Raw genomic sequence first — 19,053 nt, forward strand, 5'->3', positions numbered from 1 at the left:
GGATGATATATAGACGCCTAAGTATTTATAGGAAGTTACGGTCTCAAGAATATTCCCATTAAGGGTATAATTAGTGCTGCGAGGCGTTTTCGCGTTACTTGCATTACTTTACATTTATTTGTGTTAAGGGTCATCGACCAGTCGTTACACCATGCAGGGATCATGTTAATATCGGACCGAAGTATGGCGGAATTATTATCAGATGTAATCTCACGGTAAAGAACGCAATCATCAGCGAATAGGCGAATGGAAGACTGAACTTTACTAGGCAGGACATTATTCTAAATTAAGAAGAGCAGCGGTCCAAGGACAGAGCCTGAAGGAACACCTGAATGTACAGGAGAAAAAGACGACGTGGTTTGGTTAACAGTGACAAAGTAAGAGTGGTTTAAGAGGAAGTTACGTAACTAGGAAAGGAAGTTAGGATCAAGGTTGAGTTTACTTAGCTGTAATATTATTACTTCATGTGATACCTTGTCGAAAGCTTTGGCGAAATCAAGAAATATGCAGTCGACTTTAGAACCTTGGTCAATTTTTCTATTAAGGGAGTTTGTAAAGCATGCTTGATTGATTGATTGTGGGGTTTAACGCGCCGACGCAACGCAGGCGATGAGGCGCGCCGTAGTGGAGGGCTCCGGATTAATTTTGACCACCTGGGGATCTTTATCGTGCGCCGAAATCTCGTACACACGGGCGTTTTTGCTTTTCGCCTCCATTTGTAAAGCATGCTAGTTGTGTCTCACACGAAACGTTATTACCAAAGCCGTGTTGTGAATCGTGGAAAAGGTGCTAGAATCCAAGTGGCGAGCGATTTCCGATGATAAAATATGTTCCAAAATTTTGCACGGAATGCAAGTCAATGAAATGGGGCGGTAGTTACTGGCAGTATGCTTATCAGCCCTCTTATGGACGGGAACCACCTTCCCTACCTTCCAGTCACTCGGCAGGGTGCCTGTGAGCAAGGACTGCTCGAAAATGTTAGACAAAATAATTGATAAGTACTCTTTAAAGTTTTTCAATAACTTGGAATCTATATTATCAATACCAGAGGCTGAGGAAAGATTAAGAGTATCAATAATTTTAGCGACGCCACATGAATTAAAAAATACGGGAGGCATGTTAGAAAAGTCACTGCAATCAAATGATGGATGAGGTGCTTGCTGGCATTTCGAAAAAAAAGTTACAAAGAAATTGTTAAACACTGAAGCACATTGTTCACCCAATAGCACGACGCCATCACTTGAATGAATGGTGATAGCGTCATCCTTATGACCATTCACAAGTTTCCAGAATTGACGTGGTTTGTTTTTAAACATAGTAGGCAACGTTTGTGAGTTGTATGTATGTTTGGCCTCACGGAGCGCGCGAAGATATCTTCGATTTGCAGCATGATAAGCGCGCCATTTTTCTCAAAGATTAGAGTGCTTCGCGTTTCGGTATTCACGCTTCTTTATGTTCGCTAGTCGCTGAAGATATTGAACCAAGGGAATCGGTTAGTTTTAATGAAACGGAGCGGGATACATTTACTGGTGAGATTGGCTAGTTTGTCTCTGAAAAGACAGCAGTCGTGCTCTAACGACCGCGTGGAAAAGTTGTCCATAAATTCGTCAAGAAATATGGATAATTCAGTATTTATACCACCATAGCCTGCACGAGAATAATCCCGTATTTGCTTAACTTTTTTCCGGCGACTGGGTGTTGAGAAATTTAAATCAAATTGAAGAAGGGCATGATCGCTAAGCCCTGGTAGAACTGATAAAGAAGTAACTGCTTCTGGACAGGTTGTGAAAATAAGGTCGAGCGTTTTAACCGAGTCACCCGAGCATCGGGTCGGTTGAGTTACCATTTGAGGGAAGTGGAAGGTTGAGCAGAGATCAAGAAACGCCTTCGCTTCAGAACTTGGGTACTGCACTGGGACCATCCGTGGTCCATTTTATGCTGGGATAATTAAGTCACCAAGAAGAACAACTGGCGTGTGGGGGTATCGAACATAAGTTAATTACGTCATGAAGGTGAAAGATTTATCTGTAGCATGCTCCTATTATAATTTTCTTATCTTTGAGAGTTAAGGACGCCCATAGAATTTCTAGGTTGCTAGGTATGTTTACGGGAGCAGACGTGAGATTGGAGTTTATTCCAATCATTACACCACCACCTGACCTACACGTTCTATCGTTACGATAGAATGTGTACTTCTTTTTGCATTCTAAAATCTCTATGTGCATACTAAGGGTTTAAACCTGCGTCGCAATAACCGGAGTGAATCCACCTTTCCCTGTCCTTTCCCGAGAAACAGCTCGCGGCTGATGATGGAAGACATCATGTACCAAAAGCCGTGGGCTCACCTCGGGCCATTCTGCATTGGCATCGGGCTCGCCTGTATCGTCACCCGTAAGCCTGTTGTCACCCTCAACCCGGTGAGCAAAACTTCTTGTTCGTGCGAAAGCCACATTGCGCGCGTACGGCTGTGCCGCACTGCGCTCCTTAGCCTCCAAACTAGCATCGTTTGTTCGTATGACCCCATTACCCCCTTACCTTATTTATATTCTGACATGAATTAAGCGATCGTGGGCAGGGTATTGTCCCTTGAACCTCAGTGAAATATACGTCAGTAATTTTAGAAACATTCTAATTTTTTTATTTAATAATTTAGTATTGCATTGCTTTTGGCACTGTCTGACAACAAATTCCCTCCCAGTTATAGGCTAAAGGTTGACTGACCTACAACGAATAAATTCAGTTTCGATGCGTATATACTAGACACATATTTATATCGAGGACGTTTACGCTTATATTTAATTCCTTTGCGCGATTTTGTGCGGAGTAGCCATCGTCCTGTTCGCACAATCTCAGTGCTTCCGCATATCTTGCCGTTTCCACTACTTTTCTACTGTTTGTGCCACGAAGCATGGCCCACACGTTTATGTTCAACGCCTACTCGTGAACGAGATGTTACTGTTTCTTTGTATGTTAATTAGCTACCCCACTACAAGCAATATCGTCAGTTTGGCTTACTCGTTGGGGGCGCATCGGCGAGTACTCCTACACACTGACAACTTCATTCCGTTGTATCTTTAAATAATTAATACAACGAATCTTGTGGCCCTACGATGCCAAGTGCGCAATAATCAGCATATTTGTAGGCACGAGTAAAGTTGAGTTTTTTTACTTTCCTTTCTCACACTACGTTGCTTTTTCTTTCTATTCTGGCAGCTGTAGTGGTTTTTGCGCAGTGTGAGCAATTTAAATAACTGTTTTCCCCAAATTTATGTTGGATTTTCCTTTGCAGCATCGTTTTCTTTTTTTTTTCGACTTGTCCTTTCTAGGGACCTATTAGGGACCCGTAAGTTCTTGCAGATACGCCTCGTGCCACCGGAATTATTTGTCACGCACGGAGGACTCGGCTAATGCCTAGCGAAACTGCAGCCTCAGGGCATTATTGACTTTTTAATATATACCTGCTGCATTTATGACTGCACCACGGTCCGCTGCTGAACATCAATTAAAGCAAAGTTTTGAGGAACATTTCTTCTATTTGCCCATTTGAGGGGCCTTGAAACAGGTTCCCAAGAAATACTAAAGCGCTCTTGTGTCTAGTGCCATCAACAGAACAAGGCATTTTGAGGGCCTACATTTTAATGCTATTTTAGTCAACAGCATTTATACAAGCCGCCGAAACTCCGCCGCCAAAAACTATCTCCCTTTAATCCTGCTTTTAAAGGTAGCTTGGAGACAAACGACAAGCTTGTTTATTTGAAATCACTATCCTTTGATAACTCAATAAACTGTGTTCTATCGTCGAAAGGTGTTGTCGAAGAGCGAAGAAACCTAAGGAGTATTAAAACCCTTTGAAATTTCACGCCATACTGCGTCAGCAGTGACGCAGTAAGGGAATGCTCAAAACAGAGGTATAACTGCGCTAACTCCGTGTTAGCATTCAAGTGGCCTAGTCGATGTAGCCTGGTCAAGAAACTGGAGGCATCACTGTCAACTCCCTGTAAAGTGTCTTGATCGGCGTTCGGATAAGGGGACCAAACAAGTCTGGGCGAGAAAGGGCTGTTATCCTCATTATTTCGATTAATTGCTCAAATCATTTGCTTCAATTCGCATCACTCTAACTGGGAAAAGAGCTTTCTGAATGAACAAAACTTGTATAAGCTGCCTAGTAGTTCGCCTAGGTGTCACTCCGGCACTCACGTTCTCTTCCCAGTCTTCCCCAGTTTTTGCTTGTCTAATGCGTAGTATCCTTTCTCGAGTAGCGCCCCAGCCAGGACCGTGTAACGACGCCCCGCATTTCCGCAAAAATGCAGATTTTGTGAAAGTAACACCTTTAATTGTTACAGCAGCGTAGATGGAGACGACTGGTTGAACAAAATTCCGAAAAACCAAAAAATGTAAAAAAATAGACAAAAGAATTTAAAAAAAGGTTGGAACAAAATAAACAAATATATGCTTGTTATACATCTCCCCCCAAAACCGAATGTAAAACGGAAGAAGTTTGCCATAGACCGTTCAAAATACGAAAAATAAACCAATGATGAGCGAACCGTGTTACGCCCTGCATTTTCACAAAATGCATATTTGGAGGAGGTAACGCCTTTAATCCTCATAATAGCATAACTGGAGATAATTGTTCGAACAGAATTTTGAAAAACCACAAAATAAAAAAAGAACAGGGGAAAAAAGGCCTAGAAAAATGATCTGACAAAAAAATAGCATCTCATACATTTCCGCCCCAAAAGGGATATTAAACAAAAAAAAAGTGCTAAAAAAAAACGGCGGAAATAGCGCAAACGGAACAACTCTGCAGTACGCCATCCATCTTCGAAAAAGCAACATAATTAGTGAAGTAAGGACACTTCATCGCTATAGTGGTATAATTTTACATCACTGACGAGAAGAAACAAAAGAAAAACAGGATAAAACAATTCAACATCTTTCCATGTTCCTAGACATGTTTTGTTGTAAACAACCCACACTCTAGACAATGGTGCGCATTACTAGACACGTCTCTCCATTTCTGTAGATTTTTTGAGCTGTGTTAGTTTTCACGTGGTGCTATAATCCACCACCAATAATCCACCACCAATCCACCAATAAATGATACATGTTACAAACGTGGATATGGACATAGCAACCGACGATGCAGCATGGATATTTTTTTCCCTGTCACGAAATGACTATTGGACAGTCCGTCTACAAAGGTGCTGCGCTAGCAAACAAATTTAATGATCACTTTACCTATTCTCTAGAAACCATCCATGATACCAGTGTTATAGGCTACTTGCCCGCACCTCTAGCTACTACAATTTTCCTCGGCCCCACTGATGAGTCTGAGGTTGCTAGTACTTTTATGAAACTAAAAAACGGCAAAAGTGACGACATCGATGGTATAAAAATGGAGCCGGTTGCCTCCGTCTTTGATATGCTACTGCCATCGTTAACTCACCTATATAACCTCGTCTTAGGCACAAGAGTTTTCCCTAAGCGAATGAAAAATGCTAAGGTAGTTGTTATTCACAAAAACGGGGATAAACATATTATGAATAATTATAGGCCCATATTTGTGTTGCCCATATTTTCGAAGCCCCTTGAGAAAATTATTTTTGTTAGGGTATCTAAATTTTGACTCACACTCCATAATAAATGCCTCTTAGTATGGTTTTAGGCCAGATCTATCGACTGAGACCGCTTTGTTAAACCAAAAAGAGTTTATACTAGGTAATATTGAAGAAAAAAAGCTACCTCTGAGAATATTGGTAGATTTTACAAAAGCATTTGACAGGATTAATCATGATACTCTGCTGCTAAAATTATCTTATTATGGTATCAGGGGAAATGCTTACCATTTAATTAAAAGCGATTTAACGGATCGACATCACTGTGTATGTATACAAAGGGAACTTTCTTCACCCTACAAAATTAAATGCGGAGTACCTCAGGGCAGCATCTTAGGACGTCTGCTATTTAATGCCTACATAAATGATATCATAAATATAGATCAATGGGCAAAATATATTATCTATGCTGACGACACTAGTATATTTTTTACGGGCGGTGATAGCAATGAACTGATACAGAAAGCGAACCAAACATTAAGCGAACTGCACAAATGGTCCCACCAAAATTATCTACTTATAAACAGCACAAAACCAAGGCGGTCCTTTTTCGTGCGAAAAACAAAAAATGTGAAATCTCGAGTAAACTTCACCTAAACAATGTTGAAATCCAGCTGTCCCAAACTGCTAAGACTTTAGGAGTTGTTTTTCATGAATATATGCTATGGGACTCTCAAACCGAAGCTGTGTGCCGCAAATTAAGTAAGTCTCTGGGTATGCTTAGAAGGTGCCAGTCGCTTCTACCAACTCCCCTTAAACTTCTCCTTTTTCATACACTTTTCGCTTCACATTTACATTATTGCCAATTGATATGGACATCAGGAACTGAGTCCTCCAAAAACAAGATATACACACTCCAAAAAAAATGCTATGCGTGCTATTGGGAATCTCTGTTACAATGCCCATACATCTCATTTATTCGCTAAATTTAATGTCCTAAGGTTTAACTAGGTTTATGAATATCGGCTTTTAATGTCTTTAAAATCCGAAATTCGCACAAATAGTACTACCCTGAAAAGCCTAGCTCACCTGCAGTGAAACGTTTCAGCTCGCTGTAATCGTCACAGCGAACTCTGGCACATCCCTACACCGAGAACAAATTACGGCTTTCAAATGCTGAAATTTGCCATTCCGCATGTGCTAAATAAATATAGGCTTACTCTGGAACAAGTGCACTCACTTTCTCCAAGCGCTGTCTTTACTCTACTCAGTTGTGGGCAGCAACCTATTCTTCCTTCAGTCGTAGTCGTACACAACCACGGACCATAGGAGACCTGTGTCTAATATCATTTTGTCTCTGACATTTTTTGGTAAAATAAGTGTATTATGATAGAAAAAATGTTTTACAAATTTAGTCTGCGGTCATAAGAAAGTAGCGCTTTGAATGTGTTGTTATATGCATAAATATATGCATTTGATAAAAATCGCGGAAGCCTTATTTGCTAAGAAATTATTGCATAGTTTGTCTGCTGTCTTCCTTCTTGTTTTCTTTTCGTTTTTTTTTTGTTGTTGTTGTTTTTCTGGAAGGTGGGGCTTTGTCAAGCTGCATCTGCGCAGGTTTCTCCTCATTTTCCACACCACATTGCATTGTTGACATTTCTGTTTGTAATTTCCTTTGTATGATCACGCACTGCTTTGTGGTCAAATAAAGAAACTTCTAACTTCAAACTTAGTCACGTAGCACACGTTTAATATTAATGGTGGACCGATGGAGGGAAGCTGTTGTTGTCAAGGCAGTAAAAAAACTGTAGTGTTCTTGTTTTTCAACGATATAAGAAGGTAAACAGGCAAATCAAAGGCTGGCTTACACCACAATAAAGTCTAAAAACACGTAAAACGCGGAGGTTTCATAATTGTCTTAATACTCCCAACCATTAAATTACCATTAAAAGCATTAAATTGCCTCCTTAAGAACAGTTGCTTGGTCATTTCGACTCTCTCAGAAGCTAATTTTCCCACAACTTTGACTCCGTACTATTGTTTTAAGAAACAAGAGAAATTTAACAAATCGCGCGCGAAGAAAGCACAAGGCAAATCTAGAATTTAAGGAAAAGCACCTCATCTTTCACAGCATGCTTGAATACCCTCAGGCCAGAGTAGCGTTCTCAGACGCCCGATTAACTTTGGTGCACAAGGACGGCTGAAGGAGTAGGTCTAAAATTACTGGTGCTCATTGAAATTCATTAAACTAATGCATTTTTAATGGTTTGCAAAACGGGGAGGGGTCTTCGGCGAACCGTTTGAGCCCGTAGCCACGTAGAGCTCTGTTGAATGCTCCAACGTACTCGGTCTGCTGCGTTCCACTTGGTGGTCGCAGGTGTTGCGTGCCCTGGGATGGGTCTGCTCCTTCCTGTGTGCCGTGGCTGTGGTTTTCGGCGCCTACCGGTGGAATTGCGGCGACGGCGTGGACACAGCGCAGGCCGCACTATACGCAGCCGTGCACCGCACCGTGTGGGCCTTCGCTGTAGCGTGGGTGGCCTTCGCTTGCGTCACCGGTAAAGCCTGTAAGTACGGCTCTCTTCGCCATGCCGTTCTTGCCCCTCCCCCAGCACGTGTGGGTGCTCGTCGCATGACTCGACGGCACACCTTGTTTCTTATATTTAAGGGCAACTATCCTCACTGAACCCAGCGCCCTCTTCCTTATGCGGTATTCGCACTAATATGGGGCAGAACATTAGGAGAACAGAGAAGACTGCGAATGCAGAAAGTGAGCAACGGGGAAAGAGGTCACAGGTGCAGGTGGGTAATGCCCCGAGAGAACGAACATGCGTGTACAAGCGCATTTTTTATTTCTTGCCATATTTTCACAAGTTATTCGGAAGCCTGGGAATATTTTAAAACTGCAATCTGTTCTTCTCTAGCATGCGCACTGCGCGAGAAAACAAATTTTTGAAGGGGGCGTGGGTAACGCGTGCTTTTCGGCGGTTGCAGTTTTTCAATACCGTTGGGTGTTTGCGCACGGCAAGGTTTTGATCGTTACGACTAAAATTTGTTCGAAAACAAAAACTACGCCAGAATGACAAACAGGTCAAAGCAAAGTTTCAGTTCGAAAAATTGAAAAAGAAATTGTGAATTCGCCCCAGACGCTAGATTGTCCCTACCTTTGACGCCACCTATCTCGGTAATTGTAATCAGGACCAACTTGTAAGTGATAGGTGATGTCGACAAAATGTGTGCAAACAAATCTGTAGAATATCGCTTGTCTAGAAAAATTATATATATGCGCAAAAAAAGATTGACTGCTGTGCTTTTTTATAAAAAGGAGTCATTTTAAAAATAAAAGTAAAAAAAACCCTCTCTCGATTTCTTTCAAAACTAGGGAAACGAGACTCCTCAAAAGGACCAATAATACTGCTGAAAAACGTGTTGCGCTATTTTGTTTTTACCGAAGTTATATGCGGATGAAACCACGAGTTAGAGGTGCGTCTCCGTTGCTTTTCCACTACTCCACTACTGCCGCTGCTTTTCCAGCTTCGCGCTTCGATGAAATAGTGTCTGTTCGCATTCTGCGGCAATACCAGGGTCTTTAAACCTTTGACGTCCTTCTGAAATCCGCCTTCTAATCTTTGTATTTGGGATTTCGCACCTAATAAGCGCTAGCAAAGCTAGGCTTGTGGCGAAGACCCGCCAAAAAGCGCGCCTTTGCGGGAGCATTTTTCCTTCTAGAAAAAAAAAACAAAGAACAGGACAACAAAAGCAAGAGTCCTCCTGGTGTGACGACTGCCGTAACTGAACCAGTGCCGGGCGGGTACAACGGAGGGGTGCACTGATCTTCCAATGGGGCACTCCTCCACGGGCGATGCCCGCAGGTGACAAGTTGGGACCGCTCCAACAAAGAAATGACATCTGTCTTCACTGGGAGTACAGGTATCATCACCACCAACCCAACCAACCTATCTACGCCCACTGCAGGGCAAAGGCCTCTCATATTAATCTCCAACTATCCTGGCCCTGCGCTAACTCCGACCAATTTATCCCTGCAAACTTCCTGATCTCATCTGCCCATCTAACTTCTTGCCGCCCCCGGCTACGCTTGCCTTCTCTAGGGATCCCCTCTGTTACCCTTAATGACCAACGGTTATCTTGCCTTCGCATTACATGCCCTGCCCACGTCCATTTCTTCTTCTAAATTTCTACTAATATGTCCTTAACACGCGTTTGTTCCCTGACCCACTCCGCTCTCTTCTTGTCCCTTTATGTTACACCTATCATCTTCCGTTCCATTGCCCGCTAAGTCGTTCTCAATTGAAGTTGAACTCTCTTAGTGAGCCCCCAAGTTTCGGCCCCGTAGGTGAGTACCGGTAAGATGCAGCTGTCATACACTTTCTTCTTCAGGGACAATGGTAGACTGCCATTCATTATCTGAGAATATCTGCAGTATGCACTTCACCCAATTCTAATCATTCTAATTATCTCTACCTCATGATTGGGATCTGGGGTCACAACTTGGCCTAAGTAGATATATTCGCTTACAAATTCCACTGACTCGCCACCTATCTCAAACCGCTGTGCAGTCCCGAGGTTATTGATCATTACTTTGGTTTTCTGCATATTAATTTTCAGGCCCACGGTTCTACTCTGTCCAGTTTGGAAAGCATGCTTTGCAATTCGTACACCGAGTTACTTAGCAAGGCGTCATCAGCCAATCTGAGTCTACTGAGGTATTCTCCATTAACCCTTACTCCCAATTGTTCCCAATCCAATGTTCTGAATACTTCTTGAAAACATGCTGTAAATAACATTGAAGAGATTGTGTCTCCTTGTCTGACGCCGTTCCTTATAGGTATTTTACTGCTCTCCTTATGGGGGATGATGGTAGCTGTGGACCCATTGTAGATGTCCTCTAGTATTCTTACATAATGCTCATCTTCCCCCTGGTTCCGTAATGCCTGGATGACTGTTGAGGTTTCGACCGAGTCAAATGCTTTCTCATAATCTATGAAGGCTATATATAGGGGTTTAGTATACTCAGCACACTTGTCTATCACCTGATTGATCGTGTGAATCTGGTCCACTGTTGAATAGCCTTTACGGAACCCTGCTTGGTCTTTAGGTTGACTGAAATCTAAGGTTGCAGAAATTCGATTGATTGATTGATTGAGGGGTTTAACGCGCCGACGCAACGCAGGCGATGAGGCGCGCCATAGTGGAGGGCTCCGGATTAATTTTGAACACCTGCGGATCTTTATCGTGCGTCGAAATCTCGTACACACGGGCGTTTTTGCTTTTCGCCTCCATCAGAAAAGCGGCCGCCCCGGCCGGGAATCGAACCCGCGACCTCGTGCTCAGCAGCGCAACGCCTTAGCCACTGAGGGTTGCAGAAATTCTGTTAGCGATTATCTTGGTAAGTACCTTGCAGGCAACTGACAGTAAACTGATCGGCCTGTATTTTTCAAGTCCTTCATGTCACCTTTCTTATGAATTAAGATGATGGTCGCGTTCTTCCAAGATTCAGGTACACTTGCGGTCATTAGGCATTGCGTATACAGGTTTGCCAGTTTTTCAAGTACAATTTCTCCGCCATCAGTAAGGAGGCCTGCTGTTATCTGATCCTCACCAGGTGCCTTGCCCCCTGTCATATCTCTCAAAGCCTTCCTTACTTCTTCTGTCGTTACTGGTGGGATGTCTATCTCCTCTGAACCATTTCCTCGCTCGGCATTATCCTGGATGTCCTGGGTACTGTAGAGATCCCTATAAAACTCGCCGGCGACTGTGACTATTTTATCCCTATTTGTGATGACATTGCCTTGCTTGTCTTTAAGTGCATACATGTGATTTTTCCCCACGCCAAGGCGCCTCTTCACTGCTTTCAGGCAACCTCCGTTCTATACAGCGTATTCGACCCTCTCCATATTATACTTCCGTATGTCAGCTGTCTTACGCTTATTGATTAACTTCGAAAGCTCTGCTAGTTCTATTCTGTCAGCTGGGGTGTAGATTGTCATGGTTTGCCGTTTCCTAATTAGATCTTCCGTCTCCTGAGAAATTTACCAGTACAGATATACCGACCATTAAAATAAGCAATACGGTAGCGAGCTTCTGCGCATGGACAACCATGAGGCCAGAAGCGGCTGTGACACGCCTATCCTGCGACATGCGCATGCCCGTGAACTTATCGTGAGGCCTGGTAAATAGAAAGTTGTAATAAAGCGCCTAACATGTAAAGCTGTGTAAAATTTTGTTTGTAGTCTTTATGATGCAGCCCTGTCTATTTTTCGGCTACATAACACAACAGCAAAGGGGACCTTTACCATGCCTTTCACACAAAATTTGGTGTGCTGTGTTTGAATGTGCGAACGTCCTACTTGTAACGAAAATGTTATAAGCATTTCACTTTAATTTCGTGGTTATGAGCATGTCTTCTCAAAGGTTTAAATAGAAACGAAATGGTTTGTCAGCCACGTCATCCAGCCAATTACCAGGCGTACGCGTTGTTTCACTTTAATCATGCCAAAACGTGCACGCCTACGACTGTTTCTGCCATTTCACACTCGTCCTGTGACCGGAACTCTGTTATAACTAAATTGCACAGCGGGCGTTTGCACGCTATAGGCGTGTCCTGGTATATGGCGGTGCTTTTCGGACATCGAAATCAATTGCAGTTTTTAAATTTTCTGATTTAAACTAGTGCTCTATTTTTAAACAAATGCCCACATTTAACAAGTGACCTGCACGGGGTAAGTTACGGCAGTCGTCACACCAAGAAAACGTTTTGTTTTTTGCTAACAGAAATGTTACGCCCACAAAGGCGCGCTTTAGGGCGCGTCTTGGCGAAGCTGCGGCTTCGCCAAGACGCAGCTGTGGCGAAGGGTTATTCAATAAAACATCGCAAATAAAAAGAGAATAAAAATGCGGTTTTCTTTTCTCTTTTACAAGGCCGCCAAAGGTCGAAACGTCCCAGGTGTGGGCGTAGAGTGCGAACAGGCAATTTTTTTATCAAAGCGCGAACCAGAAAAGCAGCGGGAGTAGCGGATCTCACGGCGCGGATACGCGTCTCGAACGCATGATTTCAGCCGCCTTAAATTCGGTAAAAACAACATGATAAAACGTGTTTTCAGCAGTATTGTTGACCCTCTTAGGGAGTCTGTTTTCCCCAATTTTGAATGAAATCTACAGCGTTTCTTTTATTTTCATTTTTAAAGTTACGGCTTTTCGAAAAAGTACAGCATTCTATCTTTCTTTGCGGGCACGCATATTTTATCTAGACCAGCGACATTTTGCAGATGTGTTTGCAAATATTTGGTCGACATTACTTATCACTTACAAGCTGGTCACAATTATTGATACAGAGATAGAGGGCGTCAAAGTTAGGGACAATCCAATTCACAATTTTTTTCTAATTTTTTTTTGCTCATGGCAGCACTTAAAGTTTGCTTTTACCTATTTGTCGGTATGGTGTAATTTTTGTTTTCAAAGAAATGTTAGCCAGAACGATCATACCTTGCCGAGCGCAAAGCCCCAAAGCTGAAAAAAACTGCGGCCGCCGGAAATCGCGCGTCGTCCGCGCCACATTTCGAACTTTTTTTCTCGCGAAGTGCACGCACTAGAGCAAAACGGATTGCAGTTTTAAGGTATTCTCCGGCTTTCGAATGACTAATAGAATATGAAAAACAAAAACGAGAAATCCGCGCGTGCACGCATGTTTGTTCTCTCGTGGAGCCACCTAGGTGCCGGTGACGCCCGAACGATGAGCCGAATCACGAGCCTCGCTTGCAGCCGCCGGGGGCCGGGGTGCCACCCCTCCCAACTTCGTCTCGCTGTCTCCCAACCGGCGGAAGGAACAGACGAATGCACCGCACGACCGCCACACTTGGTCTGGAGTGCAAATACTGCACGCCAACAGAGAATATTGGCAGACTGGAAAACCGGTCCGGGTACGGTGCCGGATGCATCTGCGCATGCGTGCGCAAATGCTTTTCGCCCCTTTTGCGGGTGCGCTGCACCCGTAGACTGCCATTTAACGTTTTTCGAAGGGTTGGTTTCCTGAAACAGCTTTGCCGTTTGCCATTTGTCACACCTGGACCTGAACCCTGAGCAATAGGCACCATTGGACACATGAAGGGGCGCGCCACGCCGTGATGACAACGGCGCTTTAGTGTAGCGTACGCAGCCCTACGCAGATAGCGTGCGCTACTACGTTGCGTTGTTCGCATTTCGCATGCGCCGTAATCAAACTACGTTTTGCGTTAGTGGGCGTGCAAAATGAATGCACGCTATTTCACCGAAATAGCTGCGTACGCTTGGGGGTTTGGGTATCCCTCCGTTTACATGACCACAGGTAGAGCGGGGCCCCCTACGCTACCGGTTTTTTGCGGACTGTAATTTCTACCTTACCAAAATGATTCCTTGCTCCTCTCGTTTAACAGCGGAGCTGTCCTAAGGCTGGCCTTGACCACAGCTTGTGTGACGCTTTCTCTCATATTTTGATACAAATAGGCTTATACTGCCCCCTCAGAATTCTCTTCCTAGCAATGCATTTGGTTTTAGAGGTGAAGCCGTCTTTAAATAAAATCAGTATTAGATTAGCTTGGTTTTTGCAAGCTCGCTTCCCCACATTGCCTGTGGCGCAGTGAAGCAAGGCCACCTACAGAGGGAACATGATAAAAGAAAACATGTCTAACTCTTGTGTTATCTTAAGTAACTCGGAGCAAGTCGTATGACAATGAGGCGCTAAGAGGACTCTACTATTGTGGCGGGTGTAATTTACATGCCGCAGTTAGTTCGCAGCGAAGTTGGAAACGTTACTGAATTACTGTTGGCTGTCAACACATGGCCACCCGCGGAGGGAGTTTGGTTACGGAAAACTAAGGTTTTGCCGGAACTATCCAGAAAAAACAACTATGCGACAATTAGCCGCTAAGATGACTTTGACATCTTTGACGCACAGGAAAGAAGCCGAAGCTAAACGGAATCTTCGAAATGTTTACACTCGGTTTCACAGCCAGTTTAATTTCGCACTGGGGTGGAACTGTGTTTACTTATTGTGACTGCGTTCGCACGCTGCTCTTTCCGGTCGCGAAAGCAAGTTGACATCGCTGACTGCTTGAATGAAGCTCCTGAAGCCACGCCGGTGGCTGAAGCTGCGTGTGTTGTTTACGCGTTCGCTTCTCCGAGGAATGCGACGTTGGGCTTCTGCCCGCAAAAACGCCGAACATGCGATCACCATTGTCGGCATTAGTTTTTGCTACCTACGAGGCAACTACTCAACGGGTAGGTAGACTGTGGACGTCAAGAAGCCTTCTAGATTGCGCCAATGTGCTAAGTTACGCGGGCGGGAGCGATTTGACAACTTTTAATCGGTTGGCAACGCATGGTGTCAGGTGTGTTGGTTGGAAACGCAAATCTGGATTCTTTTGTAATTGAAAAAAAAAAAAACGGATGCGTCAAATGTAGTCTTTTGTGTTCCGTCTAATCGCCCGAAAATAAGTACCCCGGGGCTGAGACGCTTCTACGATATGGAGAGTAGTTAGGTAGAGGTATAATGGTATTATGTCATGCGCGTTTTTTTTTATTCAATACTATTCCGAAGGGGTTTGTTTTCAATGGTTTGAAAAGTCGTGACAAATTCCAGATACATTTGGCCACATTGGTAAGTTGCTTCGCGGTAGGTTGAAGAGGTGACCAAGAAGAAGTAAATTGGTGCCTGGCATTCTATTAAACGGATGGTACTGTCCGCCACCATCTGCTGTTTCGCTGTTTCGCTGATGGTGCTGTTTCGCTACGAAAAGCCGATACAAATTTTGGGCGTTTTACGTGCCGAAGCAACACCTGGGCTATAAGGAGCGCCGTATTGGAGGGCTCTGCATTAGGCTTGACCACCTGGGGTTCTAAAATGCTCCTAGAAGAGTTAACATAGCGAAGGAGGAGGAGGAGAGGAAGTGGAGGAAGAAGAGGATTAGGAGGAATACATATCCAGAAATCTGGGACAGGAAGCTTCTAGTTCAGCTGGTTGGCACCACGTGGCGTCTCAACCTTCAAGATTTCAAACTTCCCGCGGTGACGTAATCGGTGATGCGGGAAATGAAAATTATAAGAAAAAGAATTCACGTTTCCACTAGCGGGCTTTATCGCCGATCGCCTTTCCGTGTGTGGCCCTTTACTACACCTCCCGTTAAGCACACCGTCATGCCAGCACTGCTGGTGCTTTTGATAGCGACCGAGGCGACGTCGCTATCAAAGTGAAGTTACTTTTGGCACCGTCGGACGCCGTTTTTTGAGCTCTGCGGAAAATAAATGCGCCGGTAAAAACAAAAGAGGAGAGAAGGGAGGAGGAGCATTATCCTTTTTATTTGTTTCTCTGGGGGCTAGGATAGCTGCAATAGCCCGTCTTGCTCATGCGAACGGCCAGCGTGGGTTTCGGCGCAGGTCTAGACAGGTCGCTGTGAATAACTCGCCGTATATGTACGCATCAACTTCTTGAACATCATCGCCATCATCTTCATCACGTCATTAACTGGCGTAGCAAGTTAGGCATTTTAGCCCAGCTAACATCGCCAGACTTCATTAAAGATCGCTCTCTCTCTCTCTCGGCGCAATAAAATTTCTATCAAGAGAATTAGGTACTGACGACCGACCGAATTTATCGCCGGCCCGTTCAGATATCGAACTCGTGTTTGCTGATATCAAACCGTCCTCCTCGCAAGCCGAACCGGCCAAGCCGGCGGAGCAAAAGTCGAAAAAAAAAAGTAATCAATGTACTCGGTAGGTACCAATAAGTAGTTGAAAAAGGTTCCGAGACCCTTCCGCCGCCCCCGACAGTAAGTTAGGAAGGAGAAAAACCTCAAATATCCAAATCGTAGCGTCCGCACCATCCGGCCAAAAACCGGCTACGAGTAGGGCGCGACCAAGGGTGGGGTAGGCGGGCAGACGTAAAGTTAAATAACTCGGCAACCCTAGGGCCTACAGAAACGTATAACCACTCGTTGCGGCCGGCAGAGCAAGGGTTACCATTCTTTAAGGTTCGGACCCATAGTGCCTAAGATAAGCAGGATCAACGCACAGGCGGCGTTGGCAGGATTCACAGACGGAAAGTCGAGCGTCCTGACGTCACGTGACTATTTACAGTGGGGCTCCTCGATTTACCGTCTAGGACTCACCACGGACTCCCCGAGCAACAATCCGGCATTCATTTTTCATATGCATTCCTATGGCATGGAGAATCTTCGGACTACCTGCGGACTATCCTCGGTGAGTCCGAGGCGGTAAATCGAAGAGTCCCAGTGTTTCCAGCTCTTTCGAAAGAAACAAAGAGGTAGGAGGAAGCGATCGGCGGAGAATGAGGGGTACTTTTATCGCTCGTGACATACCTAATACGGAACGTAGGGCAATAATTACAACGGCAATGCGTTTCTACATTGATTCCTTGAGGCATAGGAGCCTTGCGTTACAGCTTGCCAGCAATTTCCAACACTTGCACCACTAACCTGCGGGTAATACAGAGCGCCCAAGCGCAGGCTCTGCGTGCGTGTCTTGGTTTGCCGCGTTGTGCATCAACAGTGGGCACCATTTTCATCGCTCAGGAACACCCAATAGCAACGTACGTGGCTACTGAAACACTACGCCTGTACATCAGGCTCCTCACGAGGCTGCCTTCTCACCATCTGGCGCAGCTTCCTCAAAATAGACCACGATCTACTTTTTCAGCGGTTATCACAACGCACAGGGCTGCAATCACTTCAAGGTACGCCCCTGCGGGAACACCGTCCTCCCCGTTGTGGTGCCTGGCACAACCTGAGATTCGCCTCAGTGTTCCGGGGATTCGAAAAAAAGCCGACTTGTCACCATTGGCCCTTCAACAGCTTTCTCTGCTGTTACTGCATGAACGGTACAACGACCGGAAACATGTGTACACGGATGGCTCAGTAACGTCATCCAGTTCGGCAGGTGCGATGTTTGTGCCAGCAGATTTTGCCACAACTAGATTCCGCGTTTGCCATACCACGAGCTCGAGCAGAACTTGCAGCCATTCGTGAGACAGAGAGAGAGAGAAGGCTCTTTAATGTAAACTGGTGAGGTCAGCCCTGCTAGGGACAAGGCTTGCTACACCAGATGGTGGATGACTACGTTGATGAGTGATGAATATTAGACATTAGGGTTACAGCAGGAAGAAGACAAACAAGAAGCGTTGAAAAAAAAAAAAGGAAAGTAAAAACAAGAGAAATCTGCCAGCAGAGTCCGGACATAAAAATACAATTGAAAAGAGAATCGTTAATGTAAACACTGAAACAAAACGAAAAGTAAACGACGCGAAGAAAAAAAAAAGAGTAACACCAACCCAAGAAAAATAAATAGATGAACGCCAGTGACACCAACACAAGCAAAGTAAAAAGATGAACGCCACAGTGCGAAAGAGTACATATCACGACACACTTGCTCTGTCTGGTATCTAGAGAAATTTGTCTAGTTCAGTGTCTCGTAGGAACTGGAGTAGAACTTTTGTACCTAAGGTACTGTCAGCGGTATTGGCCCAGGGCCCAAGAAAATGACAAAGTTCCAGACTGCCTCCATGGCGTACACGAGAGAGGGAGGTCGCTGCAGTTTTCCGCGCAGCGGCGAATCGAGGGCAGACACACAGCAAGTGATCGACAGTCTCACGCACAGCGCAAGTCCGGCACAGAGGGGAGTCGTCCCAGCCTATCTTGAACTTACTCTTGATCATGTCATCGGAGCTACTCATCAAAATTGGGCGATCTTCTCGGATTCCAAGGCTGCCTTACAGAGCTTACGCGCAGCCCTGCGCTACGGCCCCTACACCAACTGGTGACAGAGATAACAGAAAAATTCCATCAAGCCATCACAGCCGGCCATGACGTAATATTCCAGTGGCTTCCACGTCACTTCGGAGTCATCGGTAACGTGTTGGCGGGTGAAGCTGCCCGTACAGGCCATGAGAGCGACCGCACCATTCTGCTTCCGCTTTCAAGGACCGATACCGCCACGACACTTCGCTCCTTTGCACGCAAGATTACCATGCAGCAATGGAGCACACCGGACTTCTCGAATCCCCGTCTGTATATTCAGGATCCTCTTCTTCAGCGCCGTATTCCGTATGGGCTGTCTCGGCCCCAGTCAACTTTACTTTGTAGACTGTGGTTGGGAGTGGCCTTCACGAAAGCCTACTCCTTCCTCATCGGAATGGCCAGCAGCGCCCACTGTGACGCCTGTGGGGCGGAAGAGACTATAGAACATGTGCTATGTCGCTGCCCCGAATACTCGTCGGAGACGAGCGTGCTTGCCACCGCGCTCAGCCGATTGGACAATCGGCCATTTACAGTGGAAACTATTCTAAGTCATCGGTCGTTACCATCGACATCGCAGAAGGCGACGAAAGCCCTCTTACAATCACTGAGTGAAACGAACTTGCGTGAAAGACTATAGTGCCCGAAACGGGACTAGAGAGCGCGCGTTCCCACTCCTATCTCTTCCTCTTCTCCCG

At 45.0% G+C, this 19,053-nt stretch overlaps 1 protein-coding gene across 1 annotated transcript in view; it reads left to right on the plus strand.

Moving 5' to 3' along the window:
- Positions 1-19,053, plus strand: part of LOC144179557 (nose resistant to fluoxetine protein 6-like) — a gene marked incomplete in the record, with an annotated part of 454,840 nt that overhangs the window by 371,581 nt on the left and 64,206 nt on the right. Inside the window, 2 exon segments of the mRNA XM_077707960.1 lie at positions 2,297-2,417; positions 7,936-8,122. Of these exon segments, the coding sequence (XP_077564086.1) occupies positions 2,297-2,417; positions 7,936-8,122 (308 nt within the window).

The sequence above is a fragment of the Haemaphysalis longicornis genome, unplaced genomic scaffold (genome assembly GCF_048455015.1).
Source record: "Haemaphysalis longicornis isolate Haplotype H1 unplaced genomic scaffold, Haemaphysalis longicornis Haplotype H1 scaffold_1, whole genome shotgun sequence".
NCBI classification, from domain to species: domain Eukaryota; kingdom Metazoa; phylum Arthropoda; class Arachnida; order Ixodida; family Ixodidae; genus Haemaphysalis; species Haemaphysalis longicornis.